Source organism: Lucilia sericata, unplaced genomic scaffold, assembly GCF_015586225.1.
Source record: "Lucilia sericata isolate MDLA Ls3-8-SP2 unplaced genomic scaffold, ASM1558622v1 Contig000777F_arrow, whole genome shotgun sequence".
NCBI classification, from domain to species: domain Eukaryota; kingdom Metazoa; phylum Arthropoda; class Insecta; order Diptera; family Calliphoridae; genus Lucilia; species Lucilia sericata.
In genome coordinates, this window is record NW_023994772.1 from 22,645 (window position 1) to 38,477 (window position 15,833).

The 15,833-nt window shown below is 32.3% G+C and overlaps 1 protein-coding gene across 6 annotated transcripts in view; it reads left to right on the forward strand.

Annotated features, from left to right (window-relative positions):
- Positions 1-15,833, forward strand: part of LOC119608033 (protein furry) — a 132,552-nt gene that overhangs the window by 6,770 nt on the left and 109,949 nt on the right. Inside the window, exon 1 of one of the 6 annotated variants that reach the window (XM_037962261.1) lies at positions 14,971-15,137. The exons of the other annotated variants lie outside the window; for them this stretch is intronic. Within the exon in view, the coding sequence (XP_037818189.1) occupies positions 15,098-15,137 (40 nt within the window). The 5' untranslated portion in view covers positions 14,971-15,097. Of the gene's footprint in view, positions 1-14,970; positions 15,138-15,833 lie in introns of those variants that run through there. 6 annotated transcript variants of the gene reach the window in all.

The following is a 15,833-nucleotide window of genomic DNA, read 5'->3' on the forward strand; positions in this document are numbered from 1 at the left end:
TTCTTCTTACTCTTGTAAGTTCTTTCTCCATTTGACAGTTTTAGTTGTGCTGTTTGTTATTGTTTACTATTTATTTACTAAAATGTTGTTGTCATCTTTTATTTTGGTTTAAAAGTGTGTGTTTTGTTGTTATTGTTTTCTTGTTGTCGTTGTGTTTAGTTGTTGACATCTTTACTATTGCTTTTGTTTTTATTTTTTTCATAGTTTAAAATTTGTTATTGTTTTTTTTTTTATCAAGGTATATTTGTTTTTATCTTAAATTATTGTTACTCAAACACTTGTTTTATCTAACCATACATAATACATTCATACGTCTGTGCGACCGTCTGTCTGTCATACACTTGAACTTGTTTGCCAAAAAAAGTAAATAAATATACAATTATAATGATTTATTTATGAATATTTTAATTTCGAGAATAGGAAAAAACACAAACACGTTAAAAAATTATTAACAGAACTTGATCTAAATTTAACACTTAGTTGAGAATTATTGAATACAGTGTGTTTCCATTAAGAAATGTTATTTTATTTAATGAAATATAGGAACATGATTGTGAAAAGTAAGGAATGCTGCCAGATCCAGTTACTATTATAGTTACTATATCTTACATTTCCTAACTCTAGCTTCTTCTCTCTGAAATTCTTTTGTAATTATCCCCACAAAATAGTTTTAACCTTGAATATTTGTATATTTTTCTCAAAATTATTAATTCATATCACTGAGGTATACTTAATTTGCCAATCCTTAACAATCATACGTCACCATGTCTGTTTTCCCCTAAACAAATATTCAAATATTAATCATACGTCTTGTTAGCAGTGCACTCACTGTGTTTATGATTATTTTAACAGATGTTTAGTTTTCCAAAATGAAATCCCAAACAAAGAAATCTATTCAGAAAAAAAAAACGCACAAAAAAGCTATTAATACCATTAATGTTTTTAATAGGCCAACAATTTATTTTTACTACTTTTAGTAATAAAACAATATAAACAACAATAAACAAATGTTAAAACAAAAACCAAAAAGTGAAACAAAGAAATAAAAAATGCCAAAAACAATATAAAAAAACAACCATAATTTAGTAAAATTTCTATGACTGTTTGTGTCATAAACACGCAGCATATTTTTTGAATTACATAGTTTGTCTGTTTCTAAGTTTCTAAGTCTTATAACTTTTTCTTAATTTTTGTTGTAGATGTTGCACGTATTTGTTTATTGTTGTTGTTTGATTTTCCATTGACTGAATACTGCTACTGCTGATGATGACGATGATGACTATTAACGTTGTAACATGTCTTAGTTTTTCTATCAACTTTTTTTGTTTTTACTGTATTTCTCTCTCTCCATTCATTATTAACACACTGCAGTTTGGGGTGTCCAAAAATAGTCTTTTGTTTAAAGAGCAATGTATGTAGTAGAAATTTTGAAGTAGTAGATAGATTAGACTAGACTATAGGCTAGACTAGACTATAGGCTAGACTAGACTATAGACTAGACTATAGACTAGACTATAGACTAGACTATAGACTAGACTATAGACTAGACTATAGACTAGACTATAGACTAGACTATAGACTAGACTATAGACTAGACTATAGACTAGACTAGACTAGACTATAGACTAGACTATAGACTAGACTATAGACTAGACTATAGACTAGACTATAGACTAGACTATAGACTAGACTATAGACTAGACTATAGACTAGACTATAGACTAGACTATAGACTAGACTATAGACTAGACTATAGACTAGACTATAGACTAGACTATAGACTAGACTATAGACTAGACTATAGACTAGACTATAGACTAGACTATAGACTAGACTATAGACTAGACTAATAGACTAGACTATAGACTAGACTATAGACTAGACTATAGACTAGACTGTAGACTAGACTATAGACTAGACTATAGACTAGACTAGACTAGACTAGACTATAGACTAGACTATAGACTAGACTATAGACTAGACTATAGACTAGACTATAGACTAGACTATAGACTAGACTATAGACTAGACTATAGACTAGACTATAGACTAGACTATAGACTAGACTATAGACTAGACTATAGACTAGACTATAGACTAGACTATAGACTAGACTATAGACTAGACTATAGACTAGACTATAGACTAGACTATAGACTAGACTATAGACTAGACTATAGACTAGACTATAGACTAGACTATAGACTAGACTATAGACTAGACTAGACTATAGACTAGACTATAGACTAGACTATAGACTAGACTGTAGACTAGACTATAGACTAGACTGTAGACTAGACTATAGACTAGACTATAGACTAGACTATAGACTAGAGATTTAATGATTTAAGTCCGTCGTTTAATAAAAGTAAGTGGTGATTAAACCTCCAAAAGCTTATCTGGAATGTATGAAAAACCAATTCGATTGCGATTAACTTGAAAATAAACAAATTCGAAACATCTAAGGAAAGTACTGGGATACATGGACTATTTGTTAAACTACTGGGCTTTTTCATTGTTCTTTCTTTAGTTTTTTAAAACACATTTCTATGTTACGAGCTGTAAACTAAAATAATTTCTTAAATGTAAATATAAACGTGTAGTAGTTAAGTATGTTTGACATTAATAATGTACAAGGGTTGTTTCATAAATTATTAAACTGACCCTAAACTGTATGAATTTTTTGGTTTTCTTTTTTTATTTAGTTGTTGTGGTATGTCTTGTAATACAAATTTTTGAAAAATAATATCTATAAATAGTTGACTAAAAGAAATTATAAACTTTGAATGAATAAATTATGGAATATCTAAAAGGGATAATATATCAATTTAATGTCCACCCTGGCTGCACTCAGTGTAACAAAATCAAGAGCAACATTTTAGTAATGTGCTGGGTTATGATGATGTTGAGATCATGTACGTATCGTAGTTATGCTGAAACTATTCAATGTATACATCATTCAAATTCTTGAAGATCAATGCCCAATGTTTACCGAAAAATTATTACAGATAGGTGACAACGCTAAAATACACAAACACGAGTTCGCAATGATCTTCAAGAATTTGAATTGGAATCAATTGATCAATTTAACCTGGTCACCAGAGACTGTCAACATCGAAAGGTCCTCAGATGAAAGTATTCAAAAATCATATTGCTAGACTTTTATCTCCAGCCATCATAACACTGTCTTTGTCCGAGGGTGTTATGTTCAAGATCTTTTTTCGCAAAAGCAAAAAACTCGTGCATGAATTTTTACAAAATCTCTTAAAAATTTGGGTATTTCAATATTTGTAATAAAACCTACGCATAAGACGAAAATAAACAAAATGCGTTGACATGCAAAATAGTATTTAGTTTAACTTATTTTGGAAGTTTATTAACCCCCCAAACGCTCTCTATGGGAGGTGTGGGGGTGAGAAGGTATGAGGTACCTACAAATGCCTAAGTATAGATTATTTATTTAGAATTTAATATTCAAATATATTGATTTTTCTTGTGAAAATGAATCTACGAAATGGTTTTTAAATGTCAATTTTATTTGATTTGGGTTTGTGTATTTTTATATTATTGATAAAACCTAACTACTATTTAAATGTGAGTAGAAGAAAATTGACTATAAAAACTATATAGTTGTATGACGGATATACTTGACAGTTGGACACATAAAACATAACATTTCCATATTGTCAAAATAGATGGTTTTATTAATAATAAATATATACATATGTATGTACATATTTTCCGCACATTCCAGCCATTTTTCTGGAGCATACCAAGCTTTTTTGCTTATTCACTTTTACTTGTATGTAGTTTATTTTTTTCGACTCTATTGAAATTTCTATATTTAAATGTAAAATAGAATAAAAAAATATTAAGTTTTTGTGGTTTTCCGGCCACTCAACTCAAGTGTTTTCTTTATATGAAATATTTTTTTCATTTAGTGTTTATGGAAAGCTTTAGAATGCTATGAAATTCTTAGTTTTTTTAGATTTACAATCGCCATAAATTGGGTGACATTTACATTTCTGTTTTTAATTAGTACGTTGACAGACATTAAGTAGTTTTCCACACTAATTATTGTGACATTGCACAGCGTGTAAAATGACTAATTTTGTTTATTACAATGTTAAGAATATGATAAACATATTTTTAAGGATTCTATGATGACATCTTTAAGGAGACGTCAGTGTGTCTCCAAAAGTTAGTCTAATTTTTATTTTTTATTTTTTTCATTAGGTGTATTTCTTCGGATTTGATGTACTATACATCCTCCTATCAACCTAACCTAGTCGATTTCTAACCCCCATTATCTCAATGTCTGGTTATATTTTATTGTAAGGTTAAATTGACAGTTTTCATACAAAAATTATTTTAACCGGCAGAATATCTACCAATTAAACGATAACCAGAGTTGGTGTTAACGGGGGTAAGAGAAACAAACTATTACATTTAATTGAAGTTAAAAGTTTAAAGGAACTGTTCACAATAGAGAATCCAAATTCCCCATTATTATTCCTTTTATAATGGAGAAGTTTCAGATTATTGCAAGTACAAAGTGGGAGATGGGGCCTACTTTTATTGTAGCGTTTTTAACCGGACATTAGACAGTTGATAACACGTCAAAAGCTTCCAAACATTTCTGTAGAAGTTGCTAAGATGAAGAAGGAGACGAAACAAGAAAACATCTTCTTTGTCATTGTTCTTTTGATGATCTATGACGGAAAGAGAACACTTAAGTACAATTCTTTCTAATTAGTGAACTTCACTAGCCTTAATGTTATTTAAATCCCAGGTGATGTGGTTTTTTTAATGCTTCATGTTGCACAGACCTAAAGATTATAATTCACGTCTGAAAAGAGTTAACATCTGGAACTAGTTGCACTGGTTACCTGTTACCTGTATCACAGTGTACTGTTCTGGTTATTAATGTAATATCTTTAGGAATCACTTAGTGACTGTGGTTGAAACTCAAATGAAGACCTGATTTGTTGAACAACAGATGCTACCTTATTTGTAGGGATTTTCGGCTTAGATTGATAAATGTGCTGATAAAGGTGGTGTTTAGGTTGGTGATTGGCCCTCAACAAGAGTTCAACCATCAGCGGCATAAAAGAGGCAACAGCGGGGTTAACTTCGATTACTGCATGTTGGGCCACTACTAATAGTCAGTGTTTGTTCGGTGGCACCTGAAGTTGGTATAGAAATTAGATGATTGTTCTCTTTAGGAAAGCGATATACATATATGATCTGAGAGTCCCCATTTGGGGCAACAGTAACCATTTGCCTATGCGACAGTGTCCTGTTGTGCTTTTTGGCGAGGCAAAGAACACACAAATGGCAATTTTCGTACACGGCATTGCTGGATCATGTACAAACACATTTCTTGATTACTTTAGCTATCTATTCTTTGAGCATCGCTGATCCTTTGCGTAACTTCCGAGATGCAGAAACATAACATCCGTTTACAACCATGCTGGTGGCCACTGTTGATTCGGCAACATGACTTAGAAATGTAATCTTTAGACCATAATACCAATACATCAAATCAGCCAAAGACATGTTCTTATTCACCGAGCACACACTATGGTACGCCTGGTTTAAACAGAGTAAACCCTAAACATACACCGACAAGGAAGAGAAATTCCATCATGACATGTAAAAAAGATACCGTATATCCAGAATTGTTCAACTCAGCAGACTTCTAATTTCTTCGACACATTCATAGAGAAAACTTCCGAAATATTCATTGTAGGTATACGGGTGGAGTAGACCCGTATTCCCCTTATCCATTCCGTATCCTATTAATTTAACATTAACTCAATCCCAATGCTTAGCCCCAAAGTCACTACTCTGAGAGGTATCTGTTGCCTCTTTCTGTAACATCGTCAGTTTATAAACCAACATTCTCTTCTCGCGTTTTGGGTCCAACCATAACCACCACGTGCACCCTGAAGCGATCTCTCCAATAACTGGGACAAGACAATGTACGAAATTCTTTCTTGCGGTAACATGCCCCTGAGGGGGGGAGGTTCTACAAGTGACAACTGTGGTTAGTCTGTGTTCGGAATCTTTCAGTGGAAATTCTTCTTCTTCATCTATAGGCTTAATTAAATTATGCTCTTTCGATAGCGAGTTCCTTTCTTTTAAAAAGTTTTAAGGAAACCGAAAGGATAAGATTGCCAAGGTAATGTCAAAAGAGAAAGCACGTTTAGTTTCATCTCTGTTGCCTTTTCTTTTCGATTAAACAGCTGTCGCTATTTTATAAAAAGTGGATTTGCGAAATATTTGTAAATCTTAATCTATGTTATTATTGATTATATTCCTTCAAAACTCTGCCATGATGTTAATCATAATTGTTAACTATATAAACAAATTGCTGTGTATTATGAGTGTAAAAAATAATTTGTTATTGTATTTTTTTTTTGTACTACTAGAACGTTTTTTGTTGTTTTTGTAGTTCATATGTGTCTATGAGTGTGCGTTAATCGTTCTTTTTTTTTGTTATAGTTGTTTTTGATGAAAAAATGTTTGTTTCATTATTTTATCTTTATACCAACACTCGCTCTCTCACACAATTTCGTCTCTTTTTTTCTAAATGAATATGATTTTATTATTTTGTCAAAAACGCTTACATTTGTTGGATTTTTGTGTTTTGTTTTTGAGAGCTTTTTTTGGGTTTTAATTTTCGTCAGCGTACCGCGTACTTTTGTTTTTAGTTCTCTGTTTTCTATTGTCAGCGGTGTTGCCAGATAAGTGGATTTAATTTCGTTTGGAATGAGGCAATTAATGTGTTAATTAACAATTTAGATTTTAGCCTTGTTATTATATCTTTTAAATCTCTTACGTTTCTTTGAATTTAGGCGGGAATTCCAGAGAAACATTTAACATGATTATACTGAAAACGTTTTTAGCTGAGGAATGACAGGCAATCATTAGAGTATAGCCAGATGCATTCCTCGATGTCTGCCACTGGCTATCGCTCATTTGCCTCAGTCTTCAATTGTGAATAGGCTTTTCCTCCTATGTTTCATTACGCTCCGCAACCTTCAATCATTTAGATATATGGTTTTGGCTGACCATGTACAGGCATTTTGCTCTTATCTGCGGAATGACAGGTAATCATTAGAGTAAACCATTATGCATTCCTCGACAAAACAAGAATTAATCGTCAAAGTTTACAGAGTCCATACGATGTTTAGTCACTAGTACGACATGCCACTGACTATCGCTCATTTGCCTCAGTTTTCTATTGAGAACAGGCTTTTGCTTCACGCATACTTCTGAACATTGTCTAGAAGCGTGTCGCCGTCCAATCATGTCGTGAACTCTGTTCATTCTAAATTTTTCTTGTGGCACCTGTTGATTCGGTAAAGGCACCTGGTGAAATATGCCACAACGTCTTGGGTTTTAACCGCAGTCACCACCTGATAATTGGAGAGTCGTCTTCAATAAGCGGAAATGATTAAGTCTGCGGATGACTGAGTAGCTCTAAAGCATTGATAACACGTCTTTACCTTGGTGCGAAAAATACAGCAAAGTGACATGCCCAGAAAGGGTGCATATGGGACCTCAACTGGGAACAGGCTTTTGTTCTACCGTATTATAATGCACCGCAGACGTTGAACACCGTCTAGAAGCGTGTCGCCATTCAATTATGTAATGAACTCTGTTCGTCCCAATGTTTTTCACGACCGAAGTCGCACATTCATCAAAGAAGTGGCATTTATTGATTTGGCCTCTGTCGCTGTCACCTGATCGTCGAAGAATCCTTTCCAATGGTTCTCGTGGTACCACATGAGTAACTCTAAAGCTCCTAACACCTCTTAATCCCCGTTTTGCAATAACACGAAGGTGTTTAAGGTTCATGTACGTAAAATGCCTCCACAGGGTGAGGTGGCTGTGGGGATCAATGGAGCCTCGTTGGGTATCAGTGACTGAATATTTGACCACGGATTTGACAGTTGCATCTACCGGAAATACTGACCATTTCTCGTGGAGACAACGCCTTTGTATGGTCTTTTTAACCATAGATTGACAACAGCGCTGAAAGGTAATAGGTGTTCATACATTGCATGTTATGGTATCATTGCCCTGGAATTTTTTTTCGCTCAAAATGGGCCTGTCACAAAAATTTCCATCTGGCCACACTAGACTCTCTGTATCGTACGCTCAGCAATATTTATATATTTTTTGCTTGTACATTGAAATTTGATTTGAAATATACAATTTTTTTTTTGTTTCACTTAATTTTTTTTAGCGGCAACAGTTTGTGATTAGCGTTTGTTCAAATCGTATAGAAAAAAATTTGCATGTCATAGAAAATACCATAAAAAATAAAAAAAAAAAATATTTTCAATAATATAAAAAATACAACATTTAAATTATTAAAAAAAGATTAATAAAAATATAGAAATAATTTTGAAAATAAATATAAATACAAAAAGTTATAAATAAAAAAATAAAACAATTAAATAACAATAAAAAAAGAAAAAAAGCCAAATTTATTTTAATAGTACAAATTAAAAACAAATTAAATATTCAAAAATTATTGATTTTAAATACCAAACTAGTGAGTGGCACAATTAAAAAATATTCAAATTTTTAAAAATAAATCAAATACCTATATATTCAGTGAACAATAAAATGTATTTAAAAGAAATTAAATGAATTAAAATCAATGTTTATTATTGTATTTTTTATACACACAGCCACAAAAAACATCTTGTGTGTATTTTCTATTCATAGTATTTAAATTTTTTCCGATGTTGTCACTGTTTTTGTTTTTATTTTTCTTTTTTTTTTTTGTTAAAGGGGTCTTAAAAGTGGGGGCAGGTCTTCAAAACAATATTTAGTTTATAATTGTGAAAAAAGTATGCAAATGGAATTAAAAAAACATAATAAATATACAAATCATCTTAAAAACAATACTACAATTTGTTAAATGTGTGATTTTTTTTTTCGTTTACAATGTGTGTGAATTTCTAATTAACATAATAATATTTTTCTGTTTATTTATTTAACCCCATTTAAGAAGAAGAAAGAAACTTAAAAAAATTAAATAATTTCTTTAAATAAAGCAAAAATTAAACATAAAAATAAATAAAAATTGGTGAAACTATTTACAAATGTATCCTTTTAAAATTTTCTTTAATATAAAAGGAAATAAAGTGTAATTGGTGTTAATTAAAGCCAGCAGGTACTATTAATCCTCGACTACCCCTAGAGTTTGACTGTGACAATTGCTAAGTTACCGTTATCGATATACAAATAAATTATCGATTATGAACCGACTATACATAAGCATAAACTTTAGTTAAAATAAAATATTAAAAACTTAATAATAATAAAAAAATAAAAATTTGAGCCAGATCGGGTAATGTTAGCCTTTGCTTTAGGTTAGGTTGTTAAGGCAAGAGAGTCGACTTCCTTGGGTTCATGTACTGCTGCCGTTGTGATACCCTGAAGCGGTTCTCTCCTCGACCCAACCATGGGACATTAAATGTCCATGTTTAACACGGAGTCAAACGAACCTGAGGCACGAACAATTGTTTCTATATTATTTACATTAATTCTGGATAGATCCACTGCAACGTCAGACTAAACAAAGTCATGACAACTTCTACAGAAGTCGTTGTATGGAATATTTAGTCTTCTAGCATGCGCATTGTGCTGCCAGTATATCTACTAACAGTTGTGGTCTAACTCTAGAAAACCCTAAAAAACTGTGAGAGTTTCTACCATCATAGAGAGACCAAGTCGGTCTAGAAGTTGAGCAAGTGGTCAGGGATGTTCAGCTTTCGTTAGTGCGTTCGCAATTCTATTCCCTGGGACATCCGAATGTCCTGGTATCCAGCAAATATTCAATAATCTCCATCTCACCATGATAACTTCTACAGAAGTCGTTGTATGAAAGATTTAGTCATCAAGCGCACATAACTCTAGAAAATTCTAATAAACTATGAGATCATCGATAGGCCAAGTCTGTCTAGAAGTTGAACAAGTGATTGGGAATGCCCATCTGATTTGAGCAGTACCGACAAGTTTCTGTTGCATTAGAGATTTACAGCAGGAAAGTGGAACGTAAACACCTGTGCCAGCTTCATTCATTTGTCAGCAAGATTATTATTTCCAAGACCCACCCATGGGATATTACATGTCCATGTTTAACACAGAGTCAAACCAACCTGAGGCACGAACAAATGTTTCTATATTATTTACATTAATTCTGCATAGATCCACTGCAACGTTAGACTAAATAAAGTATCAGTCCTGATAGTTGAAAGGGCGGGGCAATGACAAAGGAAATGTTCAATAGTCTCCTCTAGTCCTCGTCATGACAACTTCTACAGAAGTCGTTGTATGGAAAATTCAGTCTTCTAGCATGCGCATTGTGCTGTCAGTATATTTACTAACAGTTGTGGTCTAACTCTAGAAAACCCTAAAAAACTGTGCGAGTTCCTACCATCATAGAGAGACCAAGTCGGTCTAGAAGTTGAGCAAGTGGTCAGGGATGTTCAGCTTTTGTTAGTGCGTTCGCAATTCTTTTCCCTGGGACATCCGAATGTGCCGGTACCCATCAAATGTTCAATAATCTCCATCTCATCATGATAACTTCTACAGAAGTCGTTGTATGAAAGATTCAGTCATCTAGCGCAACTATTTTACAGTGCTCTATCAGTTAGACTACTAACCGTCATAGCCAAACTCTAGAAAATTCTAATAAACTATGAGATCATCGAGAGGCCAAGTCTGTCTAGAAGTTGAACAAGTGATCGGGAATGCCCATCTGATTTGAGCAGTACCGAGAAGTTTCTGTTGAATTAGAAATTTACAGCAGGAAAGTGGAACGTCAACAATTGTGTCAGCTTCATTCATTTGTCAGCAACATTATTATTTCCAAGGCCCACCCATGGGACATTACTTGTCCATGTTCAACCTGAGGCACGAACAAATGTTTCTATATTATTTACATTAACTCTGGATAGATCCATAGATCTGCAACGTCCGACTAAACAAAGTATCAGTTCTGATAGTAGAATGGACGGGATACTGACAAAGGAAATGTTCAATAGTGTTCTCTAGTCCACGTAATGACAACTTCTACAGAAGTCGTTGTATGCAAAATTCAGTCTTCTAGCATGCGCAGTGCATACTGACATGCCTACTAACAGTTGTAATCTAACTCTTGAAAACCCTAACAAACTGTGAGAGTTCCTACCATCATAGAGAGGCCAAGTCTGTCTAGAAGTTGATCAAATGGTCAGGGATGTCCAGCTTTCGTTCGCAATACTATTCCTTGTAACATCCGAATGTCCTGGTACATAGGAAATGTTCAAAATCTCTTTCTCATCATGATAACTTCTACAGAAGTCGTTGTATGAAAGATTCAGTCTTCTAGCGCAACTATTTTACAGTGTTCTATCAGTAAGACTACTAACAGTCATAGCCTAACTCTTGAAAATTCTAATAAACTATGAGATCATCGAGAGGCCAAGTCTGTCGAAAAGTTGAGCAAGTGATCGGGGATATCCATCTGATTTGTTCAGTCACGAGAAGTTTCTGTTGCATTAGAGATTTACACCAGGAAAGTGAAGGTGAGCCAGGCTTTCGCTAGTGCGTCCGCAATATTATCCCCTACAACACTCGAATGTCCCGGTACCCAGAGTAGTTCCAGGTTCGTATGGTTCGCCATCTCGTCAAGAGACGATCGACAATCAGGAGCCAGACTGGATGTCTTATAGACTCCAGTCAGAGATTCGAATATTCCAGTTGAATATCCTATAGTACCTCCTCTAGTTTGTCACTTTTTTTATGGATGCAAATTCAGAACGAATCAATTGTATTTGGTACAGGACCCCTATGATCGGATGAATCTCACCTTCCTGGCCGATATGTCAAATTTCGGAAATACATAATAGTTTTCCAATGACTCGAATTCAGTACGTGTGGTACTCTATGTCCTTGACTTTGTATCCAGCAGCTTTCAAAAGCTTTTAAAATTATATTTGAGTGGTTACCAATGATTTTGTAGTCCCTATACATCTGGCACCCCGAAATACAGTTTCAAAAGCCATAAATATACTGATTATGCATCTAATTATAACATTTGTCACCTATTCCTTGGTATACCATATTTTCAATGTCCAGAAACCCAATATGATCTACATAATAGTACTGCATTTGTTCATAAAATTTCTAATCACACAAAATGTCTTAGTGCAACTGCTAGTACAGTTATAAACAAAAAAAAGTCAAACAATTAAAAAAAGCCCCAATTAACGGGTCACGTTTTTATTACCAATGCAATTTTTTAATCGCATTTCTAATTATTTATTTCGTGTTTTATTACACTTACGTCAAAAACTTTATCAGCATTTTCATTTTTATACCAAAAAAAAAAAACTAAACAATGAAATCAACAAAAAAAGAACTAAATCGAAAAACGTACTTTTCTATAGTTAACTGTTTTTGTGGTTTGTCACAAAATCCAAGAACAAAGCAGTAGTCGTCTACCTTAATTGAAATGATAACAATTGTGTTTTTTAGATGTGATTTATTTGTTCTCCTTAGTTAGTACCAGCCGCTATTAAGAGCTGGCGATTTAAGTTGATAAAACAAGTGCTGTTTGAATGTTAAACATATTTTAAAAGTATGAGTAGTAATTTATCAAAATCAGAGATATTGACTACAAATGGATTTGGTGTTAATAATAGATTTATAAAATTGATATTAAATAATAATGAATGCGATAGAAAATATTCCATTAATTTGTATTTAATAGCAATAGTTCAATGTACTTTTAAAATGTTCCTTAAACCTTGTAAATGTACAACTTTTTCCGTACCACTCTGTTTGAAGTCTATAGATGCCTAAACAGCTGTACCGATTTTGAAATTTTCACAGAAACTTTCTGTATGTTTGGAATAAATTATAAACTACTCTTTATTTCGAAATTTCAAGTAGGCTAATGGGCGTGGCAACCACATACAACATAAGTATTAAAAGTAGCATATCTCTAAAACTGAAACAGCTAAAGTTCTCAAATTGTATATGGACAATTTTGACATCCTTATGAATATTTGGGGATAAAATGGAAGAACTGGCTATAGTGGGAAAGGTACCTGTGAGAAAATATAACAGTTTTACTTTACTGTATTTGTGAATATTTAAGACAAAATGGGCGGACCTAAAAATGGTCGTGGCACCTTCCTTATATATCTGGGAAACCATCAATGCTAGAATTTTCAAATTTTGAACGAGCAACATTAAAATTCACATCAACAATTTGGATGAAAATTTTCATATTTAGGGGGCGTGGCACCTCCCATATGAATTTAATAAAATTCGTATAACTGGGAAACCATTTGATATAGAATACTCTAATTTTGCATTCACATCCATGTAAACTTTTGGGTAATAAACTGACAGATTTGCAATAGGTTGTCACGAAATCTCCCATATTATTGAAATGATAAAAATACGTATATCTGGGAAACCATTAGAGATAGAATCACGCATGGTTAAAATTGAGATCTATATGAAACATTTGGAAAAAATGGTTGAATTTGCAATAGGGGGCGTTTGTTTAGAAAAACAAGAAATAGCCTTTTCTATCACATTGCGGGGTCACAGAACTCTTTTCGGGAAGTATCATTAAAACATACTATATAGAACGATTCCTGAGAAAGCTATTTATAAATCTGTAAAGGAAAGCTTTTAGGTCTGTCGTAGTCTCGAACCTGGCGGGTATTAATAATGAATTGGTATCGATTTACTTGGGAAGAATTCATTTAAAACGTTCTTAGTCATATTCTTGTATACATAATTATACTGGGAAGCAGTTCCAAAACTCTGCTCGTATAGAGCTTTTTCACGCTTTATAACTCTTAGACACAAAGACCTTCATTTCCGTAAAATTTAAAGGTATTGCAGCTGTTTGTTAAACGTTATTAGAATCTGGGAAGTGAAATTAGTCGGAAAGGGAATATCAAGAACATATATTTCTTACTTATTAGGTTATAAATTGACAAGAGAACAGTATATTAATCTTCAGTAATTCTACGACTAACATGCTGAAATCAAGAAGTGTTGAGACCACTTTTAATCTGAAATTTGTATAAGGATTGTATTTGTAACTGATCAAAGTCCCTATAGGGCATTTCCCTTCCTAATAAATGTCGTTATTATGATAAACTTCAATATAATGTTTCGATCGCAATGTTTATTCTGTGAGTATTTGCCCATTTGTGGACCTAGGTCTCGTATGATATAATCAGGCTTTCGCGTTTCAGGTGACGTTATATTCTAATGCTTTCTTGCTCTCATTTTAGAATTTTAATAAAAAAATTTGAGGATATAGATATTCATATCGGAGAATTAAAAACAATTAAAAATTAAATATAAAGTATTTTATTTTCATTTCAACTTCTAATTTTGTATGCCTAGGTTTTTTCTCACAGTGCATTTCAAAAATATTTAATTTAAAGTTTAAGCCCCATTTATTGTTTGATTAGCAGCACTATATATTTATAAAAAAAATATAAAAAATTCATACATTTTCAAAGTTCCCCCCTCAACAAAATTGAATAGCACGTGATATAATTTATTCTAATATTAATAATATTATTGTTTGTATCTTATCAGTTTGAATAGACAGACAATACACATGATGACTTGAAACAAAACATGCGAAATTAAAACTAAACTAAATAAATAATTAAAAAAGTATTAATTTCATTAAATTGTTATTTAAAGTATTTTTTTTTAAGATTTTTCAACAATAAATAAAGGCCATTAACAGCATTAATTGTGATATAAATATAGTATTTTAAAATAATTTATATACAAATATTAAATAAACAATAAATAAAAACAATAATTAAGTGATAGTTACTCATATATTAGTGAATAACAGTAATAATATTAATAAAATAAATAAATATTAATAATAATAACACCACAGCAACAAAATAATTATTTATTACAAAAGTAAATAGAATAAATAAAAAATAAGTATAAACAATAAATACAACAAATACTACAACTAAAAATTAATTGTCAGACGTGTGAATATTTAAAAAATTTATGCAACTTTTTAATGTTATGGAATTTTCAATGGACACAAAAGAAAATAAAAGGTTCGTTTTAAACATCACTCACTGTCGTTAATTGTCACTGTCACGATCTTCATCTCGTTGTATTTTTCATAAAAAATTGCTGTAAATTTTTATCATTAGCTTTTTAATTTATTAAAACATATCACAATTTTACTGTTATTCTATTACATACCAGGCATGGAAAGTTCGAATTTTAAATATTAACTTTTATCAAAAAAGAGTACTGTTTGGCATTTACTGCGACTATTGAGTAGTTTACTGACTAATCTATAGAGTAGACTAGTCTATGACTAAACTGTTAACAACTTTATTGATTACTCTAATAACTAGTCCATGGACTAGACCCTACATTGGCAGAGAGTAAAAATAAGTTCTCTTACTGGTTTTTATCGTTTTTTATACATGTGTAAGCATACATGCGTGTGAAATTAAGAGTGCAAGAAAGCTTTTAACAAAGCTTTTTGCCGATCAGAGGACTAGACTATTGATTACCCCAGGGAATAGTCTATTGAATAAAATCTGGTCTATTAATTAGCCCAAACTCTAGAACATGGACGTTTCTATTGATTCGCCTATGGACTAGTTTATGCACAAGTCCTTTCAGCACCTTATTGACGTGTCAATTAAGAACCCTATGGACTAGTCGACTGACAATTCTATGAACTAGCCAATTAACAAATAGTCTATTGACTATTTAACTGACTATTCTACTGAGCA